At 35.8% G+C, this 17082-nt stretch overlaps 1 protein-coding gene across 4 annotated transcripts; it reads left to right on the top strand.

Annotated features, from left to right (window-relative positions):
* The first annotated feature begins 560 nt into the window (after positions 1 to 560).
* Positions 561 to 15673, top strand: LOC122309414. Of its 4 annotated transcripts, XM_043122895.1 has the most exons (5): positions 561 to 882; positions 1235 to 1314; positions 10387 to 10473; positions 14332 to 14801; positions 15046 to 15673. In XM_043122895.1, the coding sequence occupies exons 3-5, from the start codon at positions 10413 to 10415 to the stop codon at positions 15472 to 15474; spliced, it is 960 nt and encodes a 319-aa protein (XP_042978829.1). In that variant the 5' UTR covers positions 561 to 882; positions 1235 to 1314; positions 10387 to 10412; the 3' UTR covers positions 15475 to 15673. The 4 variants fall into 4 exon arrangements, with proteins under 4 accessions (XP_042978829.1, XP_042978831.1, XP_042978833.1 ...); XM_043122897.1 differs by lacking the exon at positions 10387 to 10473 and having other exon boundaries at positions 563 to 882; XM_043122899.1 differs by lacking the exons at positions 561 to 882; positions 1235 to 1314; positions 10387 to 10473 and adding exons at positions 10480 to 13916; positions 14125 to 14250.
* The last annotated feature ends 1409 nt before the right edge of the window (positions 15674 to 17082 follow it).

A 17082-nucleotide genomic window follows, 5' to 3' on the forward strand; every position in this document is an offset into this window, starting at 1 on the left:
TTTATTCTTCCCCCTCTTCTCTCCCCCCTTTGCATGCAACCCCCCTCTCTCTCTTTGTATTTTTCTTATCCTGGAGCTAAGCTAATTACTCTTGCAAGAAGTTGGAGGAATTTGAAGAAGAGGATGAGGAGGAAGAAGTTGATAAAGAAGTTGCATTTGGATCCATAATCTCATGGGGTTCCATTAATGGAACTTCAACAACGAGGAAGTTTTATGAGCTCCTTTGGGTCAAATGGGCTTGTTAGGCTTTTTTCTTCCTCTTTAATTTCAATAATGGAGGATGAAAAGCTTTACAAAATCGTAGTTTCAAGGAAGTCAAAGAGAGAGAAGGTTGCAGGGGACGCGGGTGGGGTGGGGGAAGGGAGAGAGAGAGAGATGAGGGAAGGAGAAAAAATATTAAAATAAAATAAAGTAATCTATTGGACGTGGATGTAAATTTTGATTTATTGCACGTTTTACATAGCAAATTTTTATTAACCGGTGTTAAAATAGAGTTTTTACCCGACTGGTGGGGATTTTTTTCTATTAAAAAACCCTTCTTCAACTATTACACAATAAAAAAAAATTTTTTTTATGAAAAATTTGCCTGATCCACCAATCCCATGGGCACCCATGAAGTACAGAACGCTCTATGAAAGGTCTGTTTATTCCAAGATTAAAATCCCATCAATCAATTTTTTTTTTTTAATATACGGAGAGGGAATTCGATCTTAATAAAAATCAGGATATTGCGAATTGGTCGAAAGTACCTTGGCCAATCAAATCATTTTAAGGAGCTGCTTGGAATACTCGAGAGGGAGGCGAAATTCATCCGAAGCAAGAACCTTCAGAAAAGGAAGCGGGGATGATTTGTTGATTATCCGTGTCGTATCAGTTGCTCTGGTACGTATAATGCCTTGAAGAACACTGATTACTTTTTTCGTTTCCTAGTTCCATTCCCGTTCGTTTTCTGTTCTTTTCTTTGTGATCACTTGGGTCACTGATTATGCTAGAGTTTCAATGGATTTATTTTTTGGGTATCATACTATCATCTTACAAAACCTGGAAATTTTGAATTAATAGGGAAAAGTTATTAGATGTAGCTCGTTGCCTGTATAATCACTGGGAAGATTGAGCGAGAAAAGGAGCAAAATAAATTTGTAGAATTTAGGGTTTCTTCTTTTCTTTTTGAATGTCCGGTTTATCGGAAAACAAAAAGAGTTCAAATGAATTCAACTTCAATTGTTTTCTGCAGGTCGGAGATTTCTGCCCACTTTTTGTAAACGTCGGAAAAAGAAGAGAGGATTTGAAGCGAATAAATTGTTCAAGATCAGGGCAAGTATTTTAGTAAAATCTCTTTATTTTCTTGCACTTCTATTGGGTTTATTTTAATAATTAGTCACTGAAATGGTTTATTGTTCCTTGTTTTGGATATATGAGAATTTAGTTTTGACATTTGGTCGGCATTTCTTTTGGTCTTATGTTTAAAGTTCAGTAGCTTGGTGGTTTATTGTTGTGGTTTCAATGGGGTCCTGTCGTAAGCTACTCGTTGATCAAAATTTGTTTTGAGTTTAAACGTGAAAATGCATCGTGGTGAAAGATCATGGAAAGTATTGTCGAGTTGTCAATTTTATTAGGATTGATGTTGCTACAATGGATTGGTTGGCTTCAGTTATCGGGCTATGTGGAACCTCAGGAGGTCTTTTTGAGTTCTTTAGAACTCGCAGAAATGGAAATCAAGTTATGGTGGTGCAGAGGGATCAAAATAGATATGGAAGATATCTGATGATGTCTGAATATGGGCATGATAAGAGGCATGGGTCGATTGTTGTGCCTGAAAGTTTGAAGGGAGAAGGTTGGAGGAAATTTGGAGCTCTGCTGATGGAAGTTTTTTTTATCCTTACTCTGTTTTGGGGGATAGAAACAGAACACACTATAAAATTGGTACATCTTCATAGGAGTCTGTTGGGAGGAAGGAATCGTTTGTGGAGATTTTGAAGAAGCCTGCTCAACAAAGATTGGGGAAGTCTCACGAGTCTACTGCAAGGGATGATAGATTGTAGGTGCACTCTGTTATACAGAGGAAGGCGGTTCATTTTCTCAAAGGAGATGAACAACCTTCTCAATCGATGTTGTCTGGGGAAGCTGAAGAGTTGACGTTGGACGGTCTGTTAGATTTTCTGGGAGATATTAAAGTGAAAGTAGATTGTTTAATGGATTGGGTTAAGATGGACTTAAGTGAGGGCAAGTTAGGCCCTTTCCATGTTAAATCAAATAACGGTTCTAATATCTCTTATGTCAAAAGTAGTGGGTTGGGCTTTGCTGGGGGTGGGTTAGGTTGTAATGATCCGAAAGGAAAGGGGGCCGCTTATGGGTCTGGTCCAAGCAAAAGCCTAGTGCGGGTTTGGTATTAGAAGCAAAAACAACCTGATATTTTGGGTATTTCGGATGAGCTTAATGGCATTGTTTCGTTGTCGATTTTCGAGTCGACAGTCATGGTGCTGACACAGAACATTCTGACAGGTGCTTCTGAAGCTTCTAGTAGGGCTAGGGTGGTGTCTCAGGCGTGGGAAAAAGAAGAGGGTGAAATCGTTGTTAACGAGTTGATGGTCTTAGTGTCGACACAGAACATTCTGACAGATACTCCGAAGCTTCTGGTGGGGCTAGGGTTAGGGCTGTAAATGAACCAGTCTGTTCGATAGCTCGTTCGGTACTCGCTCGGTTAAACTCGAATCGAACTCGACTTGTGAAAAAAAAAAGCTCGTTCGTTAAAGCAGATGCTCGCTCGATTTGTAAATGATACATACTCGACAAAACTCGAGTCGACTCGACTAAGGCTCGTTTAGGCTCGCTCGTTTATGCTCGAGTCGACTCGTTAGCTCGACTCGATTAAAATTCATTCATATATTAATAAATATATATATACACCTATGCATGTATATATGTATTAGCTAATAATATAAGCATACCACTTTTATAATTAAATATATAATATGTATTCTAATTACTTATGTCTATATAGTAAATATATTTCATAGGTATATTTTATAATTTGTATAATAATTAGTTGATAAAATTTAATAATTTCATATACTAGTATGTGGAAACCATATATGAAATAGATACATTCTATTATATTAAGTATATGTATTAATAATATATGTAGGCATATAATATATTGTTATTTTGGATAACTATCAACTAGTTAGATATTAATTATTTATAAATTTTTTAAAATTTTATAATTTAATAGAGGTTCTACTTGTTAATTGTATAAATTTAATATTAATTCTTATTTATTTATTTATTTAATTTATTAATTATTAAATCTTATTAAAAATAATAATTCAAGTTCGAGCTCGAGCTCGACTCGACTCGAACTCGTTTGTGGGACGAATTCGAGCTCGAGCTCGAGTTAAGATTTCAACTTATCGAGTCGAGCTCGAACAAAGAACTAAAAAAAATCTCGAGCTCGGGCTCGAGCTCGAGCTCGAATATTTTGAGTCGGGCTCGGGCTCGAGCTCGAGCTCGAGCTCGAATATTTTGAGTCGAGCTCGAGTTCGACAAGTCAAAGCTCGACTCGACTCGGCTCGATTACAGCCCTAGCTAGGGTGGTGTCTTAGGTGTTGGAACAAGAATACGGTGAAATCGAGGTTGAATTCGTTGGTAATGAGTCTAATCTGGATTTGGTTCCTGTTATGGACTCGGTTTCTGTTGGTTACAAGTATAATTTGGTGAATGAGGGCTCTAGTTTGTTGAAACAGTTTCTGTTTGACAAGGGGAGTCAACAGTGGGAGATGGAGGTTGTTTCTGAGGAAGATTCTGAGTTTAATGGGTTTGTTTTGAATGAATCTTTTCGGGGGGTCAGTTCTTTCAGAAATAAGTGTTTTGTCTTCTTCTACTCAACCAGTCACAGATGATGAAACCTGCACTGAGGGGGAGTTAGGTAGTCTGATGCCCTTACAAATGCTTCCTCCTTAGGTTGATCCAAAGGAAAACTCAGTTTGGTTGTTGAAAAAAGTGGAGGAATTACAAGGCTGTGTGGGAATTTCATGCTTGGGGTTTGAAGATCAATTTAGGGCTCTCCTAGTAGCTATAGATTTTGCTAATTCCATGGCAATGAAATCAGCTGTGAGGAAGGAAAGAGAGTTGAAGTGCTTGCAATGTTCTATTAATTGTGACAATAAGCAGGGAACTACTGGGAGAGATAGAGTACAAGGGAGGGATTTTTCTGGCTTTAATGAAGCCTACAAGTTTGTCTTAGAATGTTAGGGGGATAAATCACGTTAATAAATGCCTTCATATTAAAGCTCTTATTCGTAGTTGGAAGGTTGATGGTTGTTTGTCTCTAAGAAACCAAATTGAAGTTTATTGATTGTAATATCATTCGTAGCTTGTGGAGATGTGCCTTTGTTGGTTGGATCCATTTACCTTATTCGGGGGCTTCAGGTGGTATCTTGGTGATGTGGGATAAGAGAGTTGTTGAGTTGGTGGAGGATTGTGTTGGAGTTTTCTTGGTAGCTTGTGTTTTAAAAAATATTGAAGATGGTTGGCTTTGGGCTTTGGCTAATGTTTATGGGCCAAATAGAGATCGGGATATATTTATGTTGCGGGATGAATTGTCAGGCCTACATTTGTGGGATATGCCATGGTGTATTTGTGGGGATTTTAATGCTACTCATTTTCCTAGTGAGGGAGGGTAATTCTTTTTTGTCTTCTGCCATGGAGGATTTTTCTCAGCTTATTTTTGACTTGGAATTGCTGGATTTGCCTTTGGTTGGGGGGGAAATACACATGGTGTAATTGTAGAGGCGGCTCAAGGCTGGACAGATTCCTTGTTTCTTCCTCTTGGGAGTCTCATTATCTGAGGGTAAGTCAAAAAAGAATGCCTAGGGTATGTTCTGATCATTTTCCCATTCTTCTTGATTGTATGGGCATTATTGAGGCTAGAAGTTATTTTAAATTTGAGAATATGTGGCTTCAAGTGGAGGGTTTTGTAGACAAGGTGAGAAGCTGGTGGCATTCTTATTGTTTTGAGGGGACTCCTAGTTTTGTGTTGGCAAGTAAACTTAGAGCGTTGAAGGCCGACTTGAAGATGTGGAATAAGGAAGTCTTTGGGAATGTAGAGCAGCAGAAAAAATCTCTTTGGAAAGAGCTTCAAGCCTTAGGTGCCGTTTGGTTAGCCAACCCAACTCAACTCATTTCATCTAATCATTACAACTTTCCCAACTTTCAACACAAAATATAATAAATAATTCAACTTTTTCAAATCTCAAAATAATAATAATATTAAAAAATAATATTATAAACTTTCATCTCAACTCAACCCACCATCTAAAGCGGGCCTTAGAGTCAGAGAGGAATTGTGACTTGTGAGGAATCCTTGTCAAGAAAAAACGAAGTGGTGTTAGAACTTGAGGGGGTGCTTTCGTTGGAAGAAATTTCTTGGAGGCAGAAATCGAGAGTCTTATGGCTTAAAGAGGGGGATAAAGGCACTAGTTTCTTCCATAAAATGGCTAATTCTCATAGACATAACGATGCCATCGAGTTGCTCAAAGCTGATAATACTGTTCTGTTTTCTCCTGATGAGATTCATTAGCATGCTGTACAGTTTTATAGTTCTCTTTTAATTGAGACGGTGGATTGGAGACCTAAACTCGATGGGCTGATTTTTGAGTCATTGGATTCTGTTTCAGCAAACTGGATTGGGAGGCCGTTTGAAGAGGATGAGGTGTATCGGGTGGTTTGTGGGAGGAGAAGAGCAAAGCTCTGGGCCCGGATGGATATACCATGGCTTGTTTTCAAGATTGTTGGGAGATAGTGAGGGCAGAGGTGATGCAGGTTCTCCATGAATTTTATGATTATCAAAAGTTTGAGAAGCTGTTGAATTCAACTTTTATTGCTTTTATCCCTAAGAGGGTAGGTGCTTTGGAATTAAAGATTTCCAATCTATTAGTTTGGTGAGTGGAACTTATAAGATAACTTTGAAGGTTTTGGCTAATCGTATGAGCACGGTGATAGAGAAGATTATTTCAAAACTTCAAAATGCTTTTGTTAGAGGCCAACAAATTATTGATTCTGTGTTTATTGCAAATGAGTGTTTACATGGTCGGCTTCGGGAAGGTGTTCTGGGGGCTCTTTGTAAGCTGGACATGGAGAAGGTTTTTGACCATGTAAGCTGGGATTTTCTGATATACATGCTTAGAAAATGTGGTTTCGGTGACAAATGGTGTGGTTGCGTTAGACAATGTATTTTGACTGCTATGTTTTCAGTTTTAGTTAATGGTCAGCCTTGTGGTTTTTTTAAGAGTTCAAGAAGCTTGAGACAAGGAGATCTGTTTGCTCCTTTCTTATTTATTTTTGTTATGGAGGCGCTCTTAGTTGTATGGTGGAGGCTGCTGTTATTTCAGGTTTTTCAGTGGGTTCTTCTTCTAATGGCTTTACTTCCGTATCTCACTTACTTTTTGCCGATGATACTTTAATTTTATGTGATCTTGTTGAGGATCAGATTAAAGCATTGAGGGCTGAACTGTTGTGTTTTCAAGCCATTTCTGGGTTAAAAGTGAACTTGGGTACATCGGAGTTCGTCCCGGTAGGAGTTGTTCGTGATATTAATGATTTAGCATTGTTTTTGGGATGTAGAGTTTCTTCTTTGCCCATGAAATATCTCGGCCTCCCTTTGGGGGCATCGTTCAAGGCAAAATATATTTGGTACGGGGTGGTTGAGAAGATTGCGAAAAGGTTGGTGGCATGGCAAATGATGTATTTATTTGAAGGGGGTAGAATCACCCTTATTAAGAGTACCCTTTCGATTATACCAACATTTTCCTTTCTTTATTCCCTTTACCAGTTGTTGTGGCTAATCGTATTGAAAAACTATATAGAGCTTTTATGTGGGGAGGTTTGGGGGAGGAGAAAAAAGTGCCTTTAGTTACTTGGAAAAAAGTATGCTGTCCTATTGATGTTGGTGGATTGGGTGTTCGTAATTTGTGTAGTTTCAATAAGGCTTTATTGGGGAAGTGGTTGTGGAGATTTAATAAGGAAGAGGGTGCGATGTGGAGAGGGTGATTGTTTGGAAGTATGGTAGTGTATGGTTGTTGGTTGGTGTACTAAGGAGAGCACCGGGACTTATGGGGTAAGCTTATGGAAATTCATTAGAAAAGGTTGAGATAATTTTGTGAAACAAGTTTATTTTGGGGTAGGTGTAGCTCAAGAGTTTGTTTCTGGTTTAATGTTTGGTGTGGTGAGTCTGCTTTGTTTAGAGCTTCTCCAAATGTCTTCAGATTGGCTGTTAATTAGCAGGCTTCTATTTCAGAGATGATGAGTTTTTCTAACGAAGAGGTACATTGGAATGTCTGTTTTTTCAGATATGTTCAGGATTGGGAAATTAAGGAGGTTACTGATTTTTTCAAGTTGCTGTATTTAGTGGCTATTAGAAGACATGAAAGGGATCATATTCTATGGAAAAGTGCAGAGACCAAGAAGTTTTCTGTTAAATCTTTTTATAAGATGATGAATGGTCGGCAAAATATTTCTTTTCCTTGGAAGAATATTTGGAAGGCTTGTGTTTCGTCAGAAGTTGCTTTCTTTGTTTGGACAGCAGCAAGAAAGCTCAAGAATCAGTGGGTCTTCTTATTCACTGTGATGTGGCAAAAGGGTTATGGGAAGGGGGTGTTTAGAAGAATTGGACTGTTTCGGGTTATGCCAAAATCAGTGACAAGATTACTTGCATGCTGGCCTAGAATTCATTCTTGCTTTCAAGTTGCAGCGGTGTGGAAGATGATTTCTTTGTGTATTATGTGGTGCATCTGGTTGGAAAGGAATGAGAGTTGTTTTAATGATAGGGAACGTTCTGTAGATGATCTATGGAAATTTTTTATGTTTTCCATATTTTCTTGGTTTTCAGCCATTGTTCTTAATAGTGGGGCAGTCCATGAGTTTTTGTTTTTGCTGTTTTAGTACTTGAATGTTCTTAGGTGTTTCTTTTGTATACTTCCTTTGTACATGGGTTTTGCCTATTTCATTGGTTGAATAAAATTTTTCTTAATAATAAAAAAAAAGAAGGTTTTGACATATATTCATCTCACCTTCTGTTTCTTTCACTTCTAGTGATATTCACTTTTAGAGCACTAGTAGCAGACTCAACAAAATTTAGCCAAAATTTGATTAGGAAATTCACTCTTATAAATTTAGCTAGCCACTTTTCAATAATATCAAATAACAAACTCTTTAAATCTATCATTATTCTATTAAAATATTGATTTTGACATTTTCATTTATTTCAATTCTAATTGTAATTTGAATATTTATTTGTTATTAAAAAATTACATATTAATTTTCTAACGTTCATATTATTTCAATGGATAAAATTTTCTAACGGTCTTTTTTTACAATGATTATTTTTTTTCAACAGTATTTTTCCAATGGTCATATTTCTAAAACGGATATATTTTTTTCAGCCTTATTTTTTCGAACGACTATATTTTTAAAAACTATATTTCTCTAACATATATATTTTTTAAACGACTATTATATTTTTTCAACGGATATATTTTTTTAACAGCTATATTTTTTCAACGGTTATATTCTTTCATTATAAATATAATATTTCCTCAACAATTTCATTCACTTAAATTCAAGTGTCTTTGTGAAACTTTTTTTTTTTTTTGTCATTTTCTCTTAAAGGATAATTCGTTTTTTCATAAAATGACACTTATCGATTCAGATTCTGACGAAGAATTTGAGATAGCGAGACAACTTGTTGTGGAAGAAGAAGGATTAAGTTCACGTGGTTCTTCTAAAAAATCACATAGATTCATAAGGCATGATTGATTGCAAGCCCATGAAAATCTTTTTCATGACTATTTTGCTAATCCTCCAATCTATCCTCACCAATATTTTTGAATAAGGTTTTGAATGAGTCATTATCTATTTTTTCATATCCAAGCTACTGTAGAAGCTCATGAATCTTATTTTGTCCAAAGATGAGATAGCTTTGGAAGGCTTGGTTTTTCTTCCTTTAAAAAAATAATAGCTGCTCTGAGAAAGCTTGCATATGGTGTCACAACTGATTTTATGGATAATATCCGACCGTATTAAGAGACTACAATCATGCTTTGGTGACTCAGAGTGAGGGGAACTATGAAAGTGGTCTGTAGATCACGCAAGCTTAGAACCAACTTGTCGTGATGCACAATTCCTTAAAGGAGATGGAAACCCAATTTGTTGAGTTGAAGGTAGGGTCTATGAAAATAGACTTGCTTTTAGCTGGACGTAACAAGGTCATAAGAAACAAGATTAAGATAGGCCCGAATCCATTAAACTTAGATAAAGGAAAACGGAAAAGCGGATTCGGCCCTATCCCTATAACCAGATACAGGAGAGTGTGGTGGGTCAAAAGGAAAATCGGGTTATTTGAAGTGGGCTCTACGTGGGGTATTTGTGTAGGGACATTTGTAATGGAATGCCCTTCACCACATATAACACAGGAAAGATTGATTGTTGGTGTTGCACCCTTGGTTAGTGTTCTCTCCGAAGAAACTATGGCTCCCATGTCGGAGTTGAAGGAAAATGGTGTAATGCCAGGTCTGAAGGAGATGTAGGATCCATTGAAGTTGCCAGAGGTGAAGGGACTTACTGCCAACCCAGAATCTCCAGTGGTGTCCACGACCTTACCATTGGAGAGAACCAACGTAGTTGTTGAGGAGGTATGGGATTTGAATATGGGTTTGTCGTTGGTGCATTGTGTGGAGGAATGTTTAGAGTCGGGAGTGCAGTTGGATACTATGTCTGGGGATAATGTTGTTCCCCTGGTCTCTCTTCCTTTGATAAATGATATAGCCGGTTCACCTTTCGGATTGGGTTATGCATAAAGTTAACGAGATCAAGCATATCGTGGGGCTTTCACATGGAGGATGTGAAGACTAGTTTAAAGCACTACTCACTACGATTGAGGTGAAACCAAATCAAGTTTCAAGAAAAGTAGGGAGTTAAAGCGTCTTTCTTGGGCAATCAACTACGACGCTAAAGGTGGTAGCTCAAGTTGAGAGAAGATTAAAGGGAGGGCATTTTGAAGACGTTCTTTTAGAGAGAGTTTCGGGTAGAATATTTGTTTTACGGGAAACAAGGGTTTGGGGAGGTGGGTTCCATTCCAATTCGAGGTTGGTGTATTTTGGGTAGTTTTTCACGGGTTTTTTTGGGTCATTAGAGGCTCCCTAGTATGGGTTAGTTATTTTCTTATATACGTCCAGTATACTTGGTTACTTCTATTGATATATATATATATATATTTTTTTTACTTAAAAAAAAAAGAAGCCTAAAATTGTTTGTCAAAGCGGTTATTTCAATGTTTTTTTGAAGAGTACTTAAGAAAACCTAACAATGATGACATTGTTAGATTGCTTGCAGTTGGTGAGAAATGTGGATTTCCAGATATGTTAGAGAGCATCGATTGTATGCGCTGTAAATGGAAGAACTGTCCAACTGCTTGGCATGGTATATACTCTGTTCATATCCATGAACTGACAATTATTTTAGAAGCAGTGGCTTCTTACGATCTATGGATTTGACATGCTTTTTTTGACTTACTAGGATCTCATAATGATATAAATGTGCTTGATAGATCATTTATATTTTTAGACTTTGCTCAAGGGCATACTCCAACTATTAATGATCATAACTATGTAATGTGGTTACTATCTTATTGATGACATTTATCCGGAATGAGCAACATTTGTTAAAACCAACTTAGCTCTCTAAGGAAATAAGAAAAAATACCGTGTTGTAGCCCAAGAGTTCGCAAGGAAGGATGTGGAGCATGCTTTTGGTGTGCTTCAAGTATGATTTGCTATAATTTGTGGACCTTCTTGGTTTTTTCACATTGAAATACTCAACGATGTCACGATAGCATGCGTAATTTTTCATAATATGATAATTGAAAATGAATGGGTTGACAAGAGATAAGAAGAATTCGAATATGAACAATTGGCAAAAAGCACCTATGATCTAGTATCAACTGGCCCTACACCTAAATTTAGCGAGTTCATTCAACGCAATCATGCTCATAGGGATAGGAAAATCCATTGTCAGCTCCAAGTAGATCTTGTTGAGCATTTATGGCAACAATATAATGCTGCAAAATGCTTTATGGTTGTATTAAAATTTATGGTTGTATTAATATTTTTTGTTGTATTACTGTTTTATGGTTGTATTGTGTATTAATGTTTTATGGTGTATTTTGTATTAATGTTTAATGTTGTATTCTTGTTTTATGGTTATATTAAAAAAGCTAACAAACATAAATTTCTCCTCACACATCAAGTAAACGTTACTTCTTAAAACATAAAAAATGTTGAGTTAAAGAAGCCAACAAACATGGAAGACTCCTAAAATGTCAAATACAATCTGAGGTTCAAAACATCAAATAAACGTTACTTCATAAGATCAAAATAGCTAACAAACCACAAATAAAACATTACTCCATAAAATGCATGATAGCTAGTTTTTCCTAGCACGACTTGCAAGTGTTTCCATTTGTCGTTGAAGATAGTATTTCCATTTTAGGAGTCTTATGTTTGCTGCTTCTTTAATACAATCATAAAACATGAATACAACAATAAGCATTGATACAACCTTAACCATTAATACAAAATATACCATAAAACATTAATACACCAATATAATCATAAAACAGTAATACAACCATAAATTTTAATGCAACTTTAATACAACTATAAATTTTAATACAATCATAAAGGTTATAAGACACTATATTGTTGCCATAATTGCTTGGAGTTGACAATGGATTTTCTTATCCCTAAGAGCATGATGGCGTTGAATGAACTCACTAAATTTAGGTGTAGAGCCAGTTGACATTGGATCATGTGTGCTTTCTACCAACTGTTTATATTCAAACTCTTCTTCTTTGTTGTCAACCCGTTTGTCTTCAATGATCATATTATTTAAAATTACGTACGTCATCATAATATCTTTTAAGTGTTTCAATGTGAAAAAAACGTGAAGGTCCACGAATTATAGCAAATCGTGCTTGAAACACACTAAAAGCACGCTCCACATCCTTGCAGACCCTTGGGTTACATCAAAGTATTTTTTTCTTGTTTCATTGGAGAGCTGAGATGGTTTTAACAAATGTTACTCATTGTGGATAAATGCCTTCAACAAGATAGTAACCTCATTGCATAGTTATGATCATTAATAGTATAATTAACAGTTGGAGTATGCCATTGAGCAATGTCATAAAATATAAATGATCTATCAAGCGCATTTATATCATTATGGGATCTCAGTAATCCAAAAAAAGCATGCCAAATCCATATATCGTAAGAAGCTATTGCTTTTAAAATAATTGTTAGTTCGTGGATATGACCAGAGTACATATTATGTTAAGCAGTTGGACAGTTCTTCTACTTCCAGTGCATACAATCGATGCTTCCTAATGTACCTGGAAATCCATGTTTCTCACCAATTGCGAGCAATCTAACAATGTTATCGTTGTTGGATTTCCCTATGTACTCTTTAAAAAAAGTTGAAACAACTGTCTTGACGAACATTTTTAAGCTTCTTAATGTGGTAGTCTCTCCAATCTTTAAATATTATCTATAAAATCAGTCGTGACACCATATGCAAGCATTTGCAAAGCAGTTATTTTTTGAAGGGAAAAAAAACCAAGTCTTCAGAACTATCTCGTTTTTGGATAGAACAAGGTTGGTTCATGGGCTTCTACCGTAGCTTGGATACGAAGAAATATAGAATGACTCATTTGAAACCTCATTTGAAAATATTTTGAAGGATAGATTGGAGGATCAACAAAATAGTAAAAGATTTTCGTGGGCTTGCAATCGATTGTGCCTTATGAATCCAAGTGATTTTTTTAGAAGAACCACGTGAGCTTGATCATTCTTCTTTCAAAACACGTTGTTCCGCTATCTCAAATTCTTTGTCAGAATTTGGATCGATAAGTGTCATTTTTTGAAAAAACGAATAATTCATTGAAAGAAAATGAAAAAAAAACAAAAAAAGGTTTCACAGAAACACTTGAGTTGAAGTGAATGAAAGTGTTGAGGAAATGTTATGTTTTATAGTGGAAGAATATAATCGTTGAAGAAATATAGTCTTTAAAAAAATATATCCGTTGGAGAATTATAGACGTTAAAAAATATATCTATTGGAAAAAGTAAGGCTGAAAAAAATATATTCGTTTTAGAGATATGACCGTTGGAAAAATATGACTATTGAAAAAATATATTAGTTGAGAAAATATGATTGTTGTAAATAAAGACCGTTACAAAATTTTATCTGTTGGAATAATATGAACGTTCGAAAATTAATGTGTAATTTTTTAACAACGAATAAATATTCAAATTACAATTAGAATTAAAATAAATGAAAAGGTCAAAATCAATATTTTAATAGAATAGTGATAGATTTGGAGAGGTTGTTATTTGGTGTTGTTGAAAAATGACTAGCTAAATTTGTAAATGTGAATTTTCTAGTCAAATTTTGGCCAAACTTTGTTGAGTCCACTATTAATGTTCTTATGCCATGAATATTGTACTCAATGCATGTCATTTCCCTATTCGTTATCCTTTTTTTCCCCCCTTTAACCGTCTCCCTTCTTTTACTACCTATGGCACACTGAATTGATGTAAAATACTCCAAATTCTGTTGCAAGAGTTTGATAAAATGCTTATTTTACTGCTCTAAAAAATCTGATGCCATCAATTAATTGTAGCCTTGAAAAGGGCTATCATTTAGTCACTTGAGTGTGTCATTGGGTGGATTGTGAAAATGTTGTACAAACATGCATTAAGTTTCATTCTTGTATTTACTAGGTATAACTGGATTATTCAAGAGATTATAGGGGATCCTTAACATTGAACAAGGAAGAGCCCATAAAAGAACAACATTTTTCCAGAATGGTAGGCTCACACCATTATAAGTTATAATGCTTGAACACTTGGATTGAATACACAAACATTCAGTTGCTTTTCTTTTATCAACTGAGTCTAGAATCTAATATATTTTACATTGTTGTTCTTCCTTATACTTTTGTTGGTGAACTTGTCTTTTCTTCTTAATAACCCTCGTAGTTTTCTATTTTTTTGGTTTTGCACCCAAAAATTTCAGCAAAACTGGGATTATCAAGGACACAAAGGATTAGGAGAGATTATGCCAATCTTTTAGGCTATGAAGTGGTCAATCAAGGAAAATGTGCTGTGTAGTCATCTGCGCGTGTTGTCTCTGACCTACTATGTATGTTATTAAAATATATATATATATATTTATAATTTATAATGCTTGATATTGTGATAGAAACCTGTGAAAATTGTCCAGGAAGGAAAGAAATGATTGGAGTTACTACTGATGATGGAGGTCGACGGCATCTACCATTATGGATGCTGGGTGTCACTGCTGCCAATGAAAACAACAACCACGCTCCTGAAGGACTTATGCCCCAAGCTTACCATTCTGAGTCAAAGACTGTGACTAAAGGACCTGATAAAGGGATTCTGTTTCATGAGAAGGATGCTTCGGGTGTAAATTCACATTCTTTTGTAAAGTGTGAAAGAAAGAGAAAAAGAAAATCAAGTCAACAAGAAGCAAAGTGTGTTGATATTATCGCTGAAACTGTTTCAGAGAAGAAAAAGTATAAGAGTAGGAGGAAAGTTCAGGAATCTATTGCATGTAAAAGGCAAAAAGAAAAGGGTTCTGACTTTCGAAGCGATGAGGAATTTGAGAATCAGCCTCAAAATGATGATGATGTGGAGCTGATAATGGATGATCTGATGACCATTGCAGAAGAGGTTATTTTCTCTCTCTATAATAAAATAAAATGAAAATCTGTTCGTGTTTATCGGATTTGTAAAATTTGCAGAGTATATTTTAACAATTCTAAATTTATAACCTTTGTTTTTGGAATGTCATTCTTTGTAATACTTATAAACAAGCGAAGAACAGTTGAGCTAGGGATTTGTTCTTAGAACAGTCATCAAGATTATATACAAATCTATTGAACGGCCATCTATAGTATCTGCCATCTGTTTGCAGTATGTTGAAGCTGAGAAGAATAAGGATTGGCAAGCATCAAATAGTGAATGTGGTTCCAGAAGGAAAGTTCCAACGAAACTCTCTTCCAGTAATGACTCAGGGGGCTTGCTTGATGTCCCAAATACTAATCGAGGTTCAAACCCTCATGACTTGACTGCTTTTGATAGTTCCAATGTGACTGGGGCCAGGGAAGAAATTGCCACCATTGACACGAGAACCGGGGATCCTGCTCAGGACATGTTGGATCTGTTTTTGGGTCCCTTGCTTAAGAAATCCCTCAAGGAGGAGAATAAACCTTTTGTGAAGGATATGCAATTTGCCTATGAGTTTGAAAGGTTAAATCAGAATAATGTTTTTGGAGAAGAAGCAGAACCCCTTGTGAAAAAGAAGAGCAGTCTCAGCGAGAGGGTAGCAAAGTTTCTTGACTGAATCAGATATTCAAATTAGTTAATTGTATAGTACATTATCACATGTTCCATGTAAATGGTGCTTCTGTCAATCAATTGGTCAATTTCTGCTGACTTGTTATTGTAGTCTCACCATAGAAGATACTCCAGTAGATGTATATCTTTTTGGTCGAAGTCTTGTACTGGAAGGCATTCTTTTATGCAAATATTTTAGAGCTAAAGCATATCCAGGAAGTAGAGCTTAAGAACTGACTTTTTTTTTTTTTTTTGGTGCGCACCAGAAAGATAACTTAGTTTAATTAGGCATAGGAATTTAGCTAGTATAGTATAATTTTGGTAATTATATATCTCTATTCATTACCAATGAGGAATATGATCTTTGAGGTTTATAAGTACAAATATTGACATGAATTTTGACGAGTTCGTAAAAGTCCCGAGTTCCAAAAGTGGATGTTTGAACTCAGCTTGGAAGTTATATTAGAAATGGTGAGTTGGTGGAGTTTATAGGTAAGAGATATAGGACAATTGCAGATGTTTCTATTTTTTCTCATTTTCAATGTTTTATGCCCTAAAAACTCCGGGACATATAAATGTGTACCGGTGTGCAGACAGGGGAGACAGCGCTATAAAGTGTTCCAATTGTTGTGTCAAATTGTTTATAACTATCTTTTTTAACTGCAGATACATATTGGATGTTACCGATTAACAAATAATAATAATAAAAAAATACATATTGGATGTTCATTGGATGGGGTCTAAAAGCAAATTATCCCATCTCAATGATTTTGCAAACTGACAAGATATATAAATCTCAGAGATCAGATTTTATATGCATATTAACAGAATTCCTAAACGAATTTTAGTTAAATGGGAAAGAGACGAGTATTTGAAAGAGGCTGGTGATTGATGCCTTTCTACTACATTGTATCTACTCTAATATGGCACATTATCTGTGTCTGTGTGTGTGCATGCACGTGTACGCTAGTTGGCTATGCATGCTCAGTCATTACCCGCACCTTGTCAACCACGGTGTATATGGCCAAACTAACTTCATCTCTTTGTTTCCTTCTGCTCTTCTATTAAAGCTGGCCCTTTGTCTCTTTTTATGTGTTGCAGTAGAATTTCCCTTGGGTTCCTCCAAGAAGATCGTTCTTCAACTGTTAGGCTTATATCCGTGTACTTCAGAGACGCCTTATGTTTTTGAAGTATTTCGACCTTCCTATCAGCAGGCCTGCCTACCTTCTTATGAACTCTCTCTCTCTCTCTCTCTCAATTAGAACACATAATGGCTAGAGTAAAAATACTACAATTTAACAACATAGAACCCCCTTATTTTGCTTCAAACTTATTTTCTGTATTTGTGTAATTAGGCTAAGGTTTTGATATACAGATTTAAATAGCATTTAGATTATTAGCTTTTCAGAATCATCTGTTGACTTAATCAATAGAATTGACATCAAAAGTTCAACATATCTGCTGTTCAGATATGGTGCTTAATACACATATACAGACAGTATAGCCTTGGATGAGATCTCGGTCCTATTTGCATGCTGACCAGTTCATCTTGACAATGATCATTCTTTTTGTTAAGTGAAAAAGAAGAAGAAGAAGAAGACAATGAACATTGAGC

The sequence above is a fragment of the Carya illinoinensis genome, chromosome 5 (genome assembly GCF_018687715.1).
Source record: "Carya illinoinensis cultivar Pawnee chromosome 5, C.illinoinensisPawnee_v1, whole genome shotgun sequence".
Classification (NCBI taxonomy): Eukaryota; Viridiplantae; Streptophyta; class Magnoliopsida; order Fagales; family Juglandaceae; genus Carya; species Carya illinoinensis.

What these genes read in the sequence shown, in the direction of transcription:
- LOC122309414 (XM_043122895.1), top strand. Translation starts at nt 10,413, where the DNA reads ATGTTAGAGAGCATCGATTGTATGCGCTGTAAATGGAAGAACTGTCCA. An exon ending in CTGTCCAACTGCTTGGCATG is followed by an intron (nt 10,474 to 14,331) that starts GTATATACTCTG and finishes AAAATTGTCCAG; the next exon opens with GAAGGAAAGAAATGATTGGA. An exon ending in TGATGACCATTGCAGAAGAG is followed by an intron (nt 14,802 to 15,045) that starts GTTATTTTCTCT and finishes ATCTGTTTGCAG; the next exon opens with TATGTTGAAGCTGAGAAGAA.